Below are 19,861 nucleotides of genomic sequence, written 5' to 3'. Positions count from 1 at the left end.
GCACCCGCCACCTCGCCCGGCTAGTTTTTTTTGTATTTTTTAGTAGAGACGGGGTTTCACCATGTTAGCCAGGATGGTCTCGATCTCCTGACCTCGTGATCCGCCCGTCTCGGCCTCCCAAAGTGCTGGGATTACAGGCTTGAGCCACCGCGCCCGGCCTCCCTTAGCCTTAAAAATTAACATTTCATCAGAAACTACTGTAGGTCTGCTTCATTTACACAGTCCCAGAGTATTCTGTTATTTCTTGGATTACTGCTCGTCTTCCACCTGCTCTATTCTTCATGACTTTTTAACATTTCCATCTCTGTATCTTTCTCCCCTAAATTAAAAAAAAAAAAAAATGTGTATTCTTCTCTTGGCAATTTTTTGGCCTTATGTTTTTTCCATATTCATGATGCCTTGCCTAATTCCCCTACTGAAGTTTGTGTTTATGTCTAATTCTCTACTTTCACAGACACAAATTTTTACACAGGTGTGAGATGTTTTCTTGAATCCTTCATAGAAATTTCCCCAAAATCTTCTATTTCCTAAAATAACATCCAATTAAAGCTACAGGATGAACACTGACTTCTTGGAAAGGCTAAAGATGCCTATAATTTTATTCCTTTCCCTCATTTATTAACTCTTATGTGAATTCTACATTTATCAAAGATGATTTCTAAATCACTGAGTCAAGAATTTAAAATTAAAATAACTGTATTGTACTATTATGAAAACCCCAATAACTAACACAGGCTTTAAAAAGTAAATATTTCTTTCTAAAATGATAAGAGCATGTATTTCTAAAGTATTACCTTTAGTATAATCAACAACTGCTTCCAAAGCTGCTATCCTAATGTCCACAAAGTGGCCATATTCAGCATAAGATTTAAAAAGAGCTGGATCACTTGGCACATGTCCGTTTTTCTGAAGTACCCGTATGGCTCTCAAACAACTAGGGAAAAAAATACGTTATGTTAACTACTTTCATTGAGGTATTATGAATCAATTTGTTTCCTAGGCATTAGAAATTCCTTTATGGCAATCAATTTAAAAACTGATGTGATTTTAATCCACCTTCAATTTTGTAATAGAGTCACATGCCACATAAAAGACATCTTAGTCAATGATGAACTGCATATACAATGGTAGTCTAGTAAGCTAAAATTAATTTATCACTGAAGAAAAAATGTTTTTAATACATTTAGTGTAGTCTAAGTCCACAGTGTTTATTATGTCCACTGTAGTGTACAATAATAATGTCCTACACCTTCACATTCACTCACTACTCACTCACTGATAAACCCACAGCAGCTTCCAGGCCTGCAAACTCCATTTATCTTATGATAAATGTCCTATACAGGAGTACCATTTATTATCTTTTATACCATATTTTTACCATACCTTTCGTATGTTTGGGTATGTTTAAATATATAAGTACTTACCATTGTGTTATCAATTACCTACAGTAGTCAGTATAGTAACATGCTATACAGCTTTATAGCCTAACAGCAACAGAGCAATAGGCTATACCATAAAGCCTAGGTATACAGCAGGCTACACCATTTGGTTTGTGTAAATATACTCTATGACATTTGCATAAACAACAAAATTGCCTAATGACTCATTTCTCAGAACATATGCCTGTTGTTAAGTGACATATAATAAATTTTTGCAATGATAAAAATTCAAAATTAATATCTAAATTCTGTTAAAAGAAAACAAATTCCAGCTGGGTGTGGTAGCTCACGACTGTAATCCCAGCACTTTGGGAGGCCAAGGTGGGTGGATCACCTGAGGTCGGAAGTTCGAGACCAACCTGACTAACACGGTGAAACCCCGTCTCTACTGAAAATACAAAAATTAGCCAGGCGTGGTGGTGCATGGCTGTAATCCCAGCTATTCGGAAGGCTGAGGCAGGAGAATCACTTGAACACGGGAGGCGGAGGTTGTGGTGAGCCATTGTACTCTAGCCTGGGGAACGAGCAAAATTCGGTCTCAAAAAAAAAAAGAAAAAGAAAAAGAAAAAAGAAAACAAATTCCCGAACTCAAAGTTACAAGTGTTGTAAAAGGAATAGTTTTCAGAAAAAGAAGTATTTAGCATAACATATAATTTAAATATTTTCTCCAAATGTTTTAGTAATATATTCGCTATATGGAAAGTTAAAATTGTTTATGTTTGAATCAACTTTTAGCAAACTCTTAAATTGGCAGAACTTCTTGACAGCCATACAAAGCTGGTAAAAGTAAAAAGTCATCTTTAAAAAAGGCTAACAATAGAGAATGTTTATACAAAATCCAATGGGAGAAAAAGAGTATGCAGACATCAAAGCAATGCTTATGAAGAATTTGTGATGACATGAGAAAATATTTATGATATAAACAATACAAAAACTACATATACAGTATAATCTAAAGTAATTAAAAATTTATGTAATTAAACAGAGAAAAAATTTAGAAGGACATTCCCCAAATACTAATAATTTATCTGTGGGTGGTAGAATCATACAGAATTTCAGTTTTCTCCTTTTACTTTACTGTATTTCCCAATTTTCTACAATGAAAATAAATTTCTTTTATAGTTATAAGAGTAAGTTTAAAGTAAGGAATTTAATCATACCTGACAGTGATGGTATGTCTGTAACTCGGAAGAAGTTTTTCCATATTCAAAAATCTGGTGATTTCTTCAAGAATGAGTCGCACATCAGGATTTAAGTTATCCAAAGTTCTAACTTCATTATTCACACTGACTGCAGGTGTAACAGAGTTGGCCAGGGCATCAATCATTTCTGCACGATAATAGTTATCTGAAAACTAGGCCAAAGAAAAATTAAGCGAAGACAACAAAATTAACTCTTCTGATCAAAATTAACAAAATAAAATTTGTACAATTATATTTTAGATAAAATAAAATTTTTCCCAAAACAAAAGCAAGTCCTCTGGTAAATATTCAACTCCACCTTTTGCATACGGTCACTTTGAAAACAGTGAAAGAGATTCACTATAATGATACATTAGCTTACTGAATAACTACTCACTGCTTCTCAGGTACTCTTATAGTAACTTAGCCAGATACTTCTAAAAGGAGACTACAGTATTGCTATAACACAGTTTCAAATTCGATGCTATACTTTAACATATTAACACACAAGCAATGATCATCAGATATTTGAAGGAAGCATCAAAATAAAAAATAGACACCAGAACAAAGACAAAAAAAAAAAAAAAACAACCCAAAAACAAAAAACAAAAAACCAACATGGAAGAAACAGAGAATGCAAGGAAAAGAAAACCAGTAGGGAACAAAAAAATTTAAAAACTATTAATATTGTCTGAGAAATAATCAATTAAGGTATGCCTTCCAATAGCATAACATTATTTTAAAAAGAAAGAAACATGCAGGAAATAAGGATCAAAATTAAATTGGAATATAAAATAGAAAACAAAATCCCAAAGTTTTCAGCAAAAAAAGAGATAGAAAATAGGAGGGAAAGCATAAGGAAACTGGAGGGTTAATGTAGGAGTTCTAGCTAGAGAAGCAGAAAAGAGAAGGAAGCCATTTAAAAAAAAAACAAATCCTAATCCATATGGCAGTCAATTCTCACAGAAGCAATTTATTGAAAAGTGACCTGGATGTGGCTTGATTTATACTCAGCAAATCAGATGCTGTGGCCTGGGAAATTCAACATGGAGCAAGCAAATGAATTCTATCAGCATGCTGAAAATATTTTGTGCCAACATCAACTGCCAAGGGACTGGAAGAAGAATACCTGCCCCCTTTTGATTTCTACTGTGGAGGCAGAAGCTCACATTGACACACATATTGCACAGTCCCTAAACATTTTTATGTTCAAATACGGGGCAGGAAAAAAAAGAAGGCACATACAAACAAACAACACCAAAGAAAAAATACCCCAAAAGTATTCACTATAAAGTTTTGCTTTCAGACCACTATAATGATTGAAATTTTAATTTCTATAGCTTCAGTTTACTGGAGCCACAGAAAACAATCATGTGACTTTGGGTAACTCTCTTAACTTTTATAAGCCTCAATCTTCTCACATGAAAACTGGGACAATAATAGCATTTAAGGCTGGAAGTGGTGGCTCACATCTGTAATCCCAGCACTTTGGGAGGCAGAGGTAGGTGGAACACTTAAGGTCAGGAGTTAGAGACCAGCCTGGCCAAGAGGGTGAAACCCCATCTCTACTAAAAATACAAAAATTAGCCAGGTGTGGTGGCAGGCACCTGTAGTCCCAGCTACTCGGGAGGCTGAGGCATGGGAATCATTTGAACCCAGGAGACAGAGGTTGTAGTGAGCCGAGATTGCACCACTGTACTCCAGCCTGGGTGACAGAGCAAGACTCCACGTCAAGTGAGCCGAGACTGCGCCACCGTACTCCAGCCTGGGTGACAGAGCAAGACTCTGTCTCAAAAAATAATAATAATAGGCCAGGTGTGGTGGCTCACACCTGTAATCTCAGCACTTTGGGAGGCTGAGGCAGGCAGATCACATCAGGAGTTTGAGACCAGCCTGACCAACATGGTGAAACTCCGTCTCTACTAAATACAAAAATCAGCAGGGTGTGGTAGCACATGCCTGTAATCCCAGATACTTGGGAGGCTGAGGCAGGAGAATTGCTTGAACCCAAGAGGCGGAGGTTGCAGTGAGCCAAGATTGCACCACTGCACTCCAGCCTGGGCAGCAGAGCAAGACTCCGTCTCAAAAGAATTAAAATAAAATAAATAAATAAATAAATAAATATACTATTTATTTCAGCGGTCTGGTGGGGATATTAGATCATCTATGTTTTGGCATAAGGCACGGAACACACAAGAACTTAGTTATTATTAGTGTTACCTATTGTAGTTATTATTTGCGTTTATGCTATCCTTAGTATTCTGAGGTACTAAGTCATATAAAACTACTCAATTTACAGCATCTGACTATAAAAACTGATAAGCCTTCTTTTCAAAATGAAAACATAATGAGCCTTATGTGGTTCCACAACAATAATGAAGTATAAAATTTAATAATATACCAGTATGTGCCACACAAAATCATAAATGATGACAAGCATAATTGCATGCTGTAAGGTAACATGGTAATACTAAAAACATCACCACACAAATGGGTAGCAGGGCCTTACAGCACAATTCCCAGATTATATTCCCTGTGTAATTTTAGACTCTCAATTTCTGTGTCTTTTGTCAAACAAGGGTTGACAAACACTTTCAACCACAGGAATAGGCACATTTCAAAGAATTTAAGGTGAGTAAAATCACTATACAAATTAGAAAGCAGTATAAAGGAATTAAATTATATAAACACTCCCCCCCAAAAAAATGACATAATGTGTAAAACATTTTCCTTTTCCATTTGAATATAATGTGATTTGCCACCATCCTAAATTCTAATTTCTTCAAGTAAAAGAAATTCAAGTGTAGGGGAAAAAAGGAACACTAAAAATTAAGGCCAAAATAAACTAGCAGACTAGGAAGGAAAGAATCTTACCAAAACGTTTTTAATTAATGTTTTTATTTTAAAAATACATATTTTAAATCCAGAAGGCAGAAGGTCAGGTATAACAGTTCTCAAAGGAAATAAAACATCTGGTTATTGAGAGGAAATTTAAATCTAATTTATCTCCATTGTTGTGTTTTTGCTATTATACAATGTAATAAGTTCTGTGGGCTTTCTGATTAAAGGAGATAAATACTTCCTAAATAGTAGCCAGATAACGATTGAGAAAGTGACTGTGACACACAGACACAACTAAATGAATACATAAATATAGGCATCTAGTACTTGTTAAGTGTTCTGGAGGCACAGAGATAAGATGACTTCTTCAAGACAACAACTATTTTATTTGCAAGCAAAATAGAAAACAAGAGTAAGAAGACAGGAAAAGTAATCAAATTGTTCCAGGAGTGAAGACAACGAAACAAAATGAAACAATGCATCCTATCAGGAGGATATACTGATCTTAGAAAAATAAGGAGTTTTTCAATAGGTAGAGGAAGGAGAAAGGTGCCCTTGGGTTAAGGAGACAACATTAACAAAAGCACAAGAGGCATGAAAATGCAGTGTGTTCAAGGAAGAGAAGTTACTGATGCAACTTCACAGAAAAGATGTGCAAAGCTGGAGAGGTGGACTGGGACCACCAACATTCAAAATGTTTTTGAATGCCATGCATAAATTTACTTATAAGCACTGCAGAGTCTTTGAAGATTTTTAAGGAGGGAATTTTTATAAGGCGGAAAGAAACTCAGGTGAGCTCCATTACAAAGATTACTCTGGCTTAACTACAACAATATTTTAAGAGGAAAGGTATTGGGATATTAAGCTGGGAATGATGATGATGTTGCAATTGCTAATGATAGGCAACATAACTGGAGGGATTCTTGTAAGTGCTTTATATATATTATCTTGTGTAATCTCCATAAAAACCTTATGAGATAGAGGTACGATTAGTAACACCCTTTTTCTTAACAGATGAAGAAACTAAGACACTGAGATTAAGTAATTTGCTCAAGATGACACAGTTTTTTCTGGAGCCCAGAGAAGAGCAAAGGCCTGAACTAGGACACTGAAACAGAAAAGATGATGCAGGTATCACAGCTGCTGAAAGGAAGAATCAAGTCTTATGCTTGGTGATATACACTACAACTATGATATTACATTCAATTTAACTTCACAAATAAATTCATTTTTACAACTTTATCTCAGCTCACCTACTTAGTGATTTAGGAATCTGTTGTAATAAACGACTTATATATTTCTTAATATTATCCCCACACATCAGTGGTTCTCAACACAATTCTGCCCCTCAGACTTTCTGGCAATATCTAGAGAGATTTCTGGATATCATAACTGAGGTAAGGGGTGCGATGAGCGTTTAATGGGTATAGGCCAGGGATACTGCTAAACATGCTGCTGGGTACAGGACACCCCCACAACAAAGAATTATCCAACCCGAAATGTTACAAGTGCCATGGTTGAGAAAACCTGTTAGACATGAAAGGGTATGAATATTTTACATCATAAAGCATGAATAAAGCTGGATAGTCTATGGAAGTTTTGCTTACCAGTGAAGACTTATGGTGGCTCATACCTGTGATCCCAGGACTTTGGGAGACTGAGGTGGGTGGATCACTTGAGGTCAGGAGTTCGAGACTACCCTGGCCAATATAGTGAAACCCCCATCTCCACTAAACATACAAAAATTAGCTGAGTGTGGTGGTAGATGCCTATAATCCCAGCTACTCGGGAGGCTAAGGCAGGAGAATCGCTTGAACCCAGGAGGCAGAGGTTGCTGTGGGCTAAGATCGTACCACTGCATTCCAGCTTGGGCAACAAAGCAAGACTCTCTCTCAAAAAAATAACAAAAAAAGTTGCTGATGGAAGATATATGATATATGTAGGTATATAGTAACCTCTTCTGGAAAAGTATATAAATAGGGTAGAGAAGAGCTCTCAGAATCATTTAAAAAGTGTTACACATGCTTTCTGATTTACATGCATACACATATGTGCACACACCTGCATATATCTTCTGGTTCAGTAAGCCTCCACAAATTTAATTCATATGAGACAGAACTGACAGCCACTGACAACAGGGGGATATAGGACTACCTTCCAATCTCGTCAATTCTTATAATGTGATTGATAAAACTTTGTGGAGGAAAAGTATCTAAAATGAAATAAAAATATAGAAATAGTGATATAAAATATTAACACTGAGGTTCTGGTTCAAGATGGTTGGTTAGAAGCAACTACTGGGAGCCTCTCTCACAGACAGGAATCGAAGTAGCAAGTAAATATGAACATTTCAACTATTATCATCTTAAGAGGGCATGCTGGAATTCTTCAGAGAAGCAATGGGAATCATGGAAAGCAGAGGAGAGCAAAGCGTGGCAGCCAGCTGAACCAGGGCAAGTGTGGAGCTGGAAGAAGCTCCCTGCTGTGGGGAAAGGATGAGTGAGTGAGAGATCCCTGGGGTTCCACACTTCTACTAAGAACTTTTACAATCCTAGCCACAGGGAGCCAAGTCCTCTTGGCCCCTCAGGCCTCCAGTCTAATACAGAGAGCTGCCTGGAGACTGTAGAGAGACTGCTGGAGTCTACGTGGAATCCCACAGGCTTTGGTCCTTGAGCAGTCAGGTGCCAGCTGCTACTGCCCCACCAGGGAAGGAGCAGGCAAGCCCAGCATTTTCACACAACCCAAAGACAGATACGGCAGCACAGTAGAGAGGAGCAGGCAGAAAGTCTGCTTCAGCTACTCTTTGCTAAACAGGTCCCCACTTCTTCAGCGCTGGGTCCACAGCACAGTCGCCCTGCCGCTGCATGTATATTTTGGCTGTGGTCCAGTGTTGTGAAAGCCAAGCCCCAAGAAGCCAGGGACCTGCCCTTTGGCTCCTGCCACAGCAGTTGTCACCACCATAGGCCACCACAGATGCCACACTGCCACCTCAAGGCCAGGGAGAGAGGGGGAGGCTGAGCATGTTTGCATGTCCCCAAGCAGCGAAATACACCACCACTCCTACAAAAGGGAAGTGCAAGCAGGTCACGCATCCCACAGCAGCCAGCCTCCATTGCTCCAGCTGAGGGAGTCCACCTTCCTCAGCGAAAGAACAGCAGCATGGCCACCCTGCTCCCACCCAACCGTTTCAGCTGCCAGCTGGAGCCCTTCTGAGAGCCCATGCTGACAGGCCTGTGATCAACCCTGGGGTTCCCACCGCCTGCATATTCTGCCACCAACTCAGCTGTTACTGCCTGAGGATTCCCATACAATGCCATCGAGCAGGCCATTTACAGGCTCTGGGCTTGGAGGTTTGCCTTGTCCAGTCCACTACCTCCAGCTTTGTACCCCTTTAACATGAAGGTGCACCACTAACTTTTCTCCTCCTTTAACACACTGCATTTTCATGCCTCTTGTACTTTTGTTAATGTGTTCTTAACCCCAGGGCACCTTTCTCCTTCCTCTACCTATTGAAAAACTCCTTATTTTTTCCTCTTGGTATTGATTTCTAATTTTATTCCACTGTGGTCTGAGAAGATACTTGATATGATTTTGATTTTTTTGAATGTACTGAGATCTGCTTTCTGGCCAAGCATATGGTCAATTTGGGGGAATGTTCCACGTACAGAGGAGAAATACATATTCTGCAGGTGTTGGATAGAATAATCTATAAATGTCTATTAGGTCCATCAAGTCTGGGCTTAGGCTGACCCAGTCAGCTGACAGCACCACAGCTGACACCCACCTGCTTGTGCCAAAAGATGGAGCCCTTTCCCCTCTCTGCTCAAAGCAGCAGCAATACCACACTGGAGAACAGGCAAGCCACAAAGCTGTCTGTATTGGGCTGAGTGAGGAGTTCCAGCATGAAACCACTCCAGGGGAGAGCAGGGGGAGAGGTGTCTTCTGCGATTCTCACTTATACTATGGCCTGGAGACAGATGACAGTGTGTATCTGCATGGAGGGTTATGAGCCCCAGAACAAGAGTGTGACAGGGAAAGAGATCACGTTCCTGCCTAAGACTTGGAGCTAGTGCAGCCCTCCCGCAGACACTTCAGTGCATTCACTAAGCTTCACCAGCCACCCCCATCAGGGCTGAAACAAAAAAAGAGTACCACACAGTAAACAAACATCAAGTACACACCCATCTGCTTTTACCACAGCTGGCTCTTACCTGTAAGCACCACCTACTGGCTTGTAGGCTGAACTGCATAACCCAATACAATAGAAACCCAGTCAAAAGAAAATACCCTACCCAATATACTCTATAGTCGCACCCTCAAGGTGGGAGGGGAGAGGGAGTCCCATCCAAACGAAAGTAAATTCAAAAATCGAAGTGACAACAGCTACAGATGAGAAGGAATGAGCACAACTCCAGTATCATGAAGAAACAGAATATTGTGACACACTAGCTCTCTTATGAGTGGATCCTAACCTAAATGAAAACTTTGAAATGACGGATAAAGAATTCAAAATATGGATTGCAAGGAAGCCCAATGAGACGCAAGAGAAAGTTGAAAACCAACACAAAGAAACTAGAAAAACAATTCAGGAGATGAAAGACCAGATAGATGTATTTTTTAAAAAGCAACAAACAGAACTTCTGGAAATGAAAAATTCACTTAAAGAATTTCAAAACACAGGTGAAAGCTTTAACAACATACTAGACCAAGCAGAAGAAAGAATTTCAGAGTTTGAAGACTGGTCTTTTGAATTAATCCAGTCAAAACTTTTTTATTTTTTATTTTTATTTTTTGAGACATAGTCTTGCTCTTGTCCCCAAGCTGGAGTGCAATGGTGCCATCTCGGTTCACTGCAACCTTCACCTCCTGGGTTCAAGCGATTCTCCTGCCTCAGCCCCGCAAGTAGCTGGGACTACAGGCACGTGCCACCATGCCCAGCTAATTTTTTGTACTTTTAGTAGAGACGGGGTATCACCGTGTTAGCCAGGATGGTCTCTGTCTCCTGACCTAGTGATCCGCCCATCTCGGCCTCTCCAAGTGCTGGGACTACAAGCATGAGCCACTGCACCCAGCCCCCAATTTTTTTTTAAATGAACAAAGTCTTCAAGAAATATGGAATACATAAAGTGACCAAATCTATAACTTATAGGCATTCCTGGGGTAGAAAAAAAAAGTAGTAAGTTTAGAAAGCATATTTGAGGAACTAATTCAGGAAAATTTCCCCAATCTCACTACAGTGATAGATATCCAGACAAGAAATCCAGATAACGACTGGGAGATAATGAAATAAGACAAATCTCACAAGAGCATATAGGGGCCAGACCACCCAAGATCAACTTAAAAGAACAAATCTTAAAAGCAGCTAGAGAGAAGTGTCAAATCACCTATAAAGGAAATCCCATCAGACTTCTCAGCAGAAACCTTATAAACTGGAAGAGATTGGGGGTCTATTTTTCACTTCTTTAAAGAAAAAAGATGCCAGCCAAGAGTTTGATATCCTGCCAAACCAAGCTTCATAAATGAAGGAAAAATAAAGTCTTTCCCAGACAAGCAAATCAAGGGGAATTCATCACTACTAGACCAGACCTATAATAAATGCTCAAAGGAGTTCTAAACATAGAAATGAAAGGATGATGCTCACCAACATAAAAGCACATGCAAGCAGAAAGCTCACAGATCCTATAATTACACAATTAAGACTCCAAGGCAACTACCTACAACAGTATGACAGGAAGAAAACCTCACATTTCAATATTAACTTTGAACAGAAATGGCATAAATGTTCCACTTAAAAGATATAGAGTGGCTGGGTACAGTGGCTCACGCCTGTAATCCCACCACTTTGGGAGACTGAGGGCTGATTGCCTGAGCTCAGGAGTTCGAGACCAGCCTGGGCAACATGGTGAAACCCTGTCTCTACTAAAATACAAAAAATTAGCTGGGCGTGGCAGTATGCACCTGTAGTCCCCGCTACCCAGGAGGCTGCGGCAGGAGAAATGCTTCAACCTGGGAGGCGGAGGTTGCAGTGTGCTGAGATCACGCCACTGCGCTCCAGGCTGGGCGACAGAGCGAGACTCCGTCTCTTAAAAAAAAAAAAAAAAGATACACAATGGCATGCTGGATAAAAAACAAGCAAGACACTACTATCTATTGCCTAGAAGAGATCCCCTTAATGACAAAAGACACCTACAGACTCAAAATAAAGGGATGGAAAAAGATATACTATGCAAATGAAAAATAAAAGCGAGCAGGAGTAGCCATTCTTTTTTTTTTTTTTTTTTTTTTTTTGAGACAGGTTCTCGCTCTGTCTCCCAGGATGGAGTGCTGTGGTGCAACCTCGGCTCACTGCAACCTCCCTGTCCTGGGTTCAAGTGATTCTCCTGCCTCAGCCTCCTGAGTAGCTGGGATTACAAGCATGCACCACCACACCTGGCTAATTTTTGTATTTTTAAGTAGAGACGAGGTTTCACCATATTGGCCAGGCTGATCTTGTTCTCCTGACTTCAAGCGATCTGCCCTCCTCGACCTCCGAAAGCACCGGGATTACAGGATAAGCCACTGTGCCCGGGCAGGAGTAGCCATTCTTATATCAGATAAAACAGACTTTAAACTGACAACAGTAAAGAAAGAAAGAAACAAAATGAAAGGCATTACATACTGACAAAGTTTAAAACAAAACCAAGATTTAATTATATACACACCCAGCACTGCAGCACCCAGATTCATAAAACAACACCTACACCTAAGAAGGGATTGACAGCAATGCAATAATAGTGGAGGACTTCAACACCCCACTGAAAACACTAGACAGGTCATTGAGGCAGAAAGTCAACAAAGAAACTCTGGACTTAAACTAGAATCTAGACCAAATGGACCTAACAGACATTTACAGATAATTCTACCCACAACTGCAGAATATACGTTTTTCTCATCTGAACTTGGAACACTCCCCCAAATTGACTATATGCTTGGCCAAAATGCAAATCTCAATAAATTCAAAAAAATCAAAATCATATCAAGTATCTTCTCAGACCACAGTGTAATAAAATTACAAATCAATATCAAGAGGAACTCTCAAAACTACATAAACAAATGGAAACGGAACAACTTGATCCCAAATGACCTTTGGGTAAGCTATAAAATCAAGACTAATAAAAAAGAAGAATGAAAATAGAGATACAACATACCAAAACCTCTTGGATACAGCAAAAGCAATGCTAAGAGTAAAGTTTATTACGTTACATGCCTACATCAAAAAGACAGACCTCAAATTAACAATCTAATTTGGAATGAACAAAGAAAATGTAGCATATATACCGAATGGAGTACTATGCAGTCACAAAAAACAAAACAGTATTGTGCAGCAACATGACTGCAGTTGGAAGTCATTATCGTAAGTGAAATAACTCAGAAACAGACAATCAAATAGCATATCCTCTCTGAACTAAACAATGGGTACACATGGACATAAAGAAGGAAATAATAGAAACTGGGAATTCCAAAAGAGGGGAGGCTAGGAGGGAAGTGAGGGTTGAAAAATTACCTATTGGGTACAATGGTTACTTTTTGGGTAATGGGTACACTAGAAGTCCAAACCCAAACATTAGGTAATATATCTATGTAACAAACTGCAGACTTACCCACCCCTTCAATCTAAAACAAAATAAAATGTTAAAATATACATAATATAAAATAATAATATTAATTAAAATAAGGCTGGGCGTGGTGGCTCACGCTTGTAATCCCATAACTTTGGGAGGCCAAGGTGGGCGATCACCTGAGGTCAGGAGTTCAAGACCAGCCAGGCCAACATAGTGAAACCCTATCTCTACTAAAAATAACAAAAATTAGCTGGATGTGGTGGCAGAAGCCTATAATCCCACTTACTCAGGAGGCTGAGGCAGAAGAATCACTTGAACCCAGGAGGTGGAGGTTGCAGTGAGCCGAGATCATGCCACTGCACTCCAGGCTAGGTGACAAGAGAGAGGCTCCATCTCAAATAATAATAATATTACTTAAAATAAGAAAATACAGGAAAAGCACTTACGGTACTAAGAACATATTAAGCACTGGATAAGTGAACATGAGAATCAACATCATTATTGAAAAAGCAACCTTGGACTTTCTCAAAAACAAACAAAACACAAAAAAAAAACCTATGGTTACCTTTCTTTAAAAATTTCCTTTTTTAAAAAGATAGGAGAAGAAATAATAGCACAAGTTGGCTACAAAATTAAACAGCACAATTATCTAATAAGTAGATTATTCTTTTCCAAATAGCACTGTGCTAAAGCTTTTCTTATAATACACTACCATTTCTATTATGTAAAAAAAAATACAAAGAAGTCTGAAGAGCTCAGTTTGCTGATAAGTTCCAAGTTAAAAGTTGATATACTTTCCATAACTTCCTAAATTCTAAATCAATCCCTCATTTCTTCAAGGCTACAATTATTTTCCCAACCCTTTCTCACCATTCTTACTCCCTACCATCCTCTCTCAGATTTCTTAGACTTACAGAGGGTTAAATTTATATCTATATCCTCTTTGTACTTATATAATTTATACAATAATAGAAACTGGATTTACAGTAGGAGTTAAGACATTCACATCTTACAAGGTAAGTAAAAATATGAGGAAGATGGATCCATTTTCAAGAAATATGCCAAAAGTTATAAAAATAACTTCTAGGCCGGGCGCGGTGGCTCAAGCCTGTAATCCCAGCACTTTGGGAGGCCGAGACGGGCGGATCACGAGGTCAGGAGATCGAGACCATCCTGGCTAACACGGTGAAACCCCGTCTCTACTAAAAAAAATACAAAAAACTAGCCAGGCGAGGTGGCGGGTGCCTGTAGTCCCAGCTATTCAGGAGGCTGAGGCAGGAGAATGGCGTAAACCCGGGAGGCAGAGCTTGCAGTGAGCTGAGATCCGGCCGCTGCACTCCAGCCCGGGCGACAGAGTGAAACTCCATCTCAAAAAAAAATAAAATAAAATAAAAATAAAAATAACTTCTAAAATAATGATCTTCTTGAAACCTCTCAAATTCAAAAAGCTCCCTCTCTGTACTTCTAAGATACTATAATTGACCATGTATTCCTCCTCTCCTGTCCTTTCACCTCATCAACTTACAGCTCTCTCTAGATTCAACCTTTCCCAGGAAGCCTTTTCTGGCTTCCCCATCCTTAATTTGGGTTAATCCTTCCAAGCACTTCCTCAGCAGGTTGGTTAACCTAATGTCATAATACTTATCTTACTAAAAATACTGTTCTTGGTTGGGCGTGGTGGCTTATGCCTGTAATCCCAGCACTTTGAGAGGCTGAGGCGGGCAGATCATGAGGTCAGGAGATCGAGACCATCCTGGCTAACATGGTGAAACCCTGTCTCTACTAAAAATACAAAATAGTAGCCAGGTGTGGTGGCGGGTGCCTATAATCCCAGCTACTGGGGAGGCTGAGGCAGAAGAATGGCGTGAACCTGGCAGGAGGAGCTTGCAGTGAGCCAAGATTGCGCCACTGCATTCCAGTCTGGGCAACAGAGCGAGACTCAGTCTCGAAAAAAAAAAAAAAATTGACTTTTGTATATTTCTTTCACTACAGATTAAGTACCTGGAAAGATCATAAGTTATTCTTCTCAGTATCATCAAAACCTAGTATTAATGTCTATTAAATAAATGAACTTTAAGTGTCTGACTTAGAGAAAGATAACTAAAAGGTGTCTACTATTATCCAGTATTTTATATATTTACTATGACATATAGACTATCTACACATATAGACTATCTACACCAAGCTTGTTCAAGACAGCCCAGAACAGCTTTGAATGTGGCCCAACACAAATTCATAAACTTTCTTAAAATATTGTGAGTTTTTGGCCGGGCGCGGTGGCTCAAGCCTGTAATCCCAGCACTTTGGGAGGCCGAGACGGGCGGATCACGAGGTCAGGAGGTCGAGACCATCCTGGCTAACACGGTGAAACCCCGTCTCTACTAAAAAAAAAAAATACAAAAACTAGCCGGGCGAGGTGGCGGGCGCCTGTAGTCCCAGCTCCTCGGGAGGCTGAGGCAGGAGAATGGCGTAAACCCGGGAGGCGGAGCTTGCAGTGAGCTGAGATCCGGCCACTGCACTCCAGTCCGGGCGACAGAGCGAGACTCCGCCTCAAAAAAAAAAAAAAAAATATATATATATATATATATATATATATATATATATATATATAGTGAGTTTTTTTGCAATTTTTGTTTTTTTTAGCTCATCCGCTATCGTTAGTGTTAGTGTATTTTATGTGTGGCCCAACATAAGTCTTCTTCCAATGTGGACCAGGGAAGTCAAAAGATTGGACATCCCTGATTTACATGGAGAAAATTTCTTTACAAAACCACATACTGACCTGATTAGTAAAACTGGTCCTAAAATCCCAATCTTGGACTTCTTTAAAAGCAGCAGAGATAATTACTTTCCCCTTATATGCTCTTAGTCCTGTTACAAAGCAAATAGCTGAACTAAATTACGCATTTGGCTTCTTGTAGTTGTAGTGCTCCATGAGATTTGAACCTGGTGCTATTAGAAAGAAACTCCAGCATCACACGAATAAAACAGCTCATTAAAAAATTTCAATTTACTCCTAGTAGGATCCTCGGAGCTATTTTAATGCAACATACATAGGAAAAACAAACAAAAAACCTCTAACAAAGTCTGACAGGACAAAAAAAGAACTTTATTAAATATTTAAAAAATGGGAGGCCAAGCGTGGTGGCTCACATCTGTAATCCCAGCACTTTGGGAGGCCAAGAAGGGTGGATCACAAGGATAAGAGATCGAGACCACCCTGGCCAACATGGTGAAATCCTGTCTCTACTAAAAAAAATACAAAAATTAGCCAGGTGTGGTGGCACGTGTCTGTAATCTCAGCTACTCAGGAGGCTAAAGCAGGAGAATCGCTTGAACCTGGGAGGCGGAGGGTGCAGTTAGCCGGGATTGCACCACTGCACTCCAGCCTGGTAACAAAGCCGGACCCCACCTCAAGAAAAAAAAAAAAATTGGAAATCAAATCCCCAAATCAAGCATCAGAGAGTAATTCAAAAAATAATAGTAATTATGTGTTTTAGGTACATTTGAGGGCTTCCTACAAGCAGGCCAACACAATTTAAAGGTTGACTGCAGCTGGTCATGGTGGCTCACACGTGTAATCCCAGCACTTTGGGAGGCTGAGGCAGGCAGATCACTTGAGGTTAGGAGTTCGAGACCAACCTGGCCAACACGATGAAACCTCGTCTCTACTAAAAGTACAACAATTAGCTAGGTGTGGGGGTATATGCCTATAGTCCCAGCTACCTGGGAGGCTGAGGCAGGAGAATTGCTTGAACCTGGGAGGTGGAGGTTGCAGTGCGCCGAGATCACGCCAGTGTACTCCGGTCTGGGTGACAGAGCGAGACTCCATCTCAAAAAAGAATAATAAATAAATAAAATAAAAAATAAAGGTTGATTGCTGAAAAAACTTTAACATAATCATGAAATTAAGAACTTTTAAGTGAAATAATGGGAAACATAGCCTGTTATACCATCCATCAGATAAAATTTCCCTGGGAACTACTTAGCCACCTATGTATTGAGTGAAATAAAACACTAGATGACTTATGTTAATTTAATGTTACTAGTTTTAGTAACCAGTTATTAGTTTTATTATTCTAATTTAGTATTAAATTACATGAAAATCTGAGCCATTTGAGCAAAACAATAATAAAAGAATAAAAAGCACATGCTTCCTAAAATTGGTATACATAGATGAGCTTACTACTCATTATAAAAGGTTGGACTATCATTACAAAGGCAACTAAAAGATAACCTTGGACTCCCATGTCCCTAATATGCCTTATTCTGGGAGAGACCAATGACCATAAACCCTATCAGAGATGAAGTCAATAGTATTAAACAGTAGCAAGAAAAAATGAGTTAACATATTCTTTTAAAATGTTAATTTTTAAAGGAGTCTTTAAGCTTAAAATTATTTGAATGTTAAAGAGGCAATATTGTTTTCCTGATTTTCATTAAAATAGTCATCTTTTAATAAACATGCCTGTGACTTTTTTTTTTTTTTACTGTTGTAATGTTTTATTAAAAGTTTCATCAATTTGACTTATCCTAACACTTACCTGTGTCTTTGTATGTGCTGTTCCTTCTGCTAGAACAATCTTCCTAGACTGGTCCTACTCAAACTCTGGGAAAATCCTACTCATCTTTATGACTCAGTTTGAGGGTCACTACTTCTATACTAAACTTCCCTGAGTCTCTCTCTACATCCTTCGAAGTAGACACTATATCTGACCCTCTCTCTGTATATGTGGCTTCCATGTCCATGGATTCTGCATCTGTGAATTCCACCAACCTCAGATCAAAAATATTTGGGGGAAGAAAAAGGAAGGCTGCGTCTGCACTGAACACACATGGACTTTTTTCCTTGCCATTCTTTTCTAAACAGTATAGTATTAACAATGATATATATGGCATTTACATGGTATTAGGTATTACAAGTAATCTAGAGATGATTTAAAAGTATATGAAAGAATGTGAATAGGTTATATGCAAATATTTATATAAAGGACTTCAACATTTGTAGATTTTGGTATCCAAAAAGGGGGTCCTGGAACCAATCGTCCATGGATATTGAGAGAGGACTACACCTTGCATTCCCCTAGGGAATCATATATACTTCCATTGGATCAATTATCACATGTGACTGCGAACTGTTTACTTGTCTGATTTCCCTATCAGGTTGTGTCCTTGATGGTGTAAAATCAGACTAATATAGAGCAGTTGTTTAATGAATAAATAAAGTTTATTAAGGCATCAACCATCTTTTCATTCCAGCTAACATGGGACACTCTCTAGCACAGCATATATTTTTAAAAACATTTGCTGACTGTTGGACTGTTAAAAAGTAGGATGAAATAATTTTTGAAGCATGACATCCAATTGCTATTTGCTAAATAAATGAATAAAGACATAATGGTAAAGAAAAGAAAAAAGAAAAAGGTCAAATGAATCAAGGAAAAAGTTAATCCCAATCGAGAACTCTTTTAGGTATTATTAGGTGAACAAAAAATAAATGTATATAAATAAAATTGTATTGTCAGGTTTTACCAAGTTTTAGCTGGCTACCCCAAATTTGATGCACTACTCCTCTCCACACTACAAGACGTTTGAAGAACATTTAAAAACTAATCTTGTTTTTTATCCACTGGTTATTCTAATAAATCGTGTTTACATGCCTCTGTCTCTAGAAATTTCAAGTACTATGGACTCAACGATGATTTTTATAGACTATTTATTCAGAAACAAATACCATTGGGTAGTTTTGTAATATTAAGAAAATTACCTTGCCTTTCTAAGAAAACTGTTGTAGAAGATAAAAAAATAAAAGTACCTCACCTTATTTTTCCTGTTGTCATTGTACTTGATTAAGTCTAAAATAAACGTTAAGACTTCTTTAGGACAAAGATTATGAACATCTCTTAACAAAGCCATTGCAACTGGCATAGTCTACAAAAGAAAAAAAAAAGAACTTTTAAAAGCACATAACCTAACTTTTTGTTACTATAATTCATTGAACTATAAGTAGAAAAGAGTTACTCTTGGGCTGACACAGATATCTGGACGGAGCCTAACACCTCCACATCCCAACCCCTCCCACTGACAACATATCTCAAAGCATTCTAACATAAGAGAAGAGCTGGGCAGGAGACTAAGGGAAGAGTTGCATGACTGCAAATCACTCTGTAGGCTATGTGCCTTGGACCTCATTTGCTGGAGGAAATATATGTGATATAAATTACATAAATTCGCTTCTATGTGATACAGTGGAAAAGGCATAGATTTTAGAATTACTTCTATGTAACACAGTGGAAAAGGTACAGATTTCAGTATTAGACGGACCATTATTCAACAACTAAACTCTACTACCTTCTGTGCTAGGTGTCTTTAGCTAGTTGCCTATTGAGTAGGAGCCTCATTTCCTCACAACCATTTTCAGGATTAAACGACATAAGTAGGTGGAGCCACTCAGTCTTAGAACAAATTGATTCTCCCAACACCTAATCCTCAGGAACACCCAATCCTCAACCTAAGGAAAAAATGATAAATCATCTGAAATGCAGCCTAATTTTTCTCTTTCCAAATTTTCACAGGCAACATTTTTAAGAAAGTGGAAACATGACTTACATACATTGGTTAACTCTATCAGTAAAACAAACCTAATTAAATTCTAGACAGGACTACAGATGAATAGACATCTTAGTCTTTAGCACATGGGGAGATATGGACTAACCCCTCTTCTTACTCAAAATAATTATTCCTCTAAAATGGAGGTCAGAAAGGACAATGGCTCATTTTATTGCTTGAAGAAGCACAG

The 19,861-nt window shown here is 38.7% G+C and overlaps 1 protein-coding gene across 3 annotated transcripts in view; it reads right to left on the bottom strand.

Annotated features, from left to right (window-relative positions):
- The window catches only part of TAF2 (TATA-box binding protein associated factor 2), a 109,076-nt gene that overhangs the window by 34,161 nt on the left and 55,054 nt on the right, over nt 1-19,861 (bottom strand). For all 3 annotated transcript variants that reach the window (XM_030937893.1, XM_010357784.2, XM_030937894.1), the window contains 3 exons: nt 18,883-18,993; nt 2,600-2,793; nt 795-934 (listed from right to left, as the gene is read on the bottom strand). In XM_030937893.1, the coding sequence (XP_030793753.1) occupies nt 795-934; nt 2,600-2,793; nt 18,883-18,993 (445 nt within the window). The remainder of the gene's footprint in view (nt 1-794; nt 935-2,599; nt 2,794-18,882; nt 18,994-19,861) is intronic.

The sequence above is a fragment of the Rhinopithecus roxellana genome, chromosome 9, assembly GCF_007565055.1.
Source record: "Rhinopithecus roxellana isolate Shanxi Qingling chromosome 9, ASM756505v1, whole genome shotgun sequence".
In the NCBI taxonomy this organism is placed as follows: Eukaryota; Metazoa; Chordata; class Mammalia; order Primates; family Cercopithecidae; genus Rhinopithecus; species Rhinopithecus roxellana.
The sequence above is the reverse complement of the archived record's forward strand: the minus strand, read 5'-3'. Positions and strand labels throughout refer to the sequence as shown.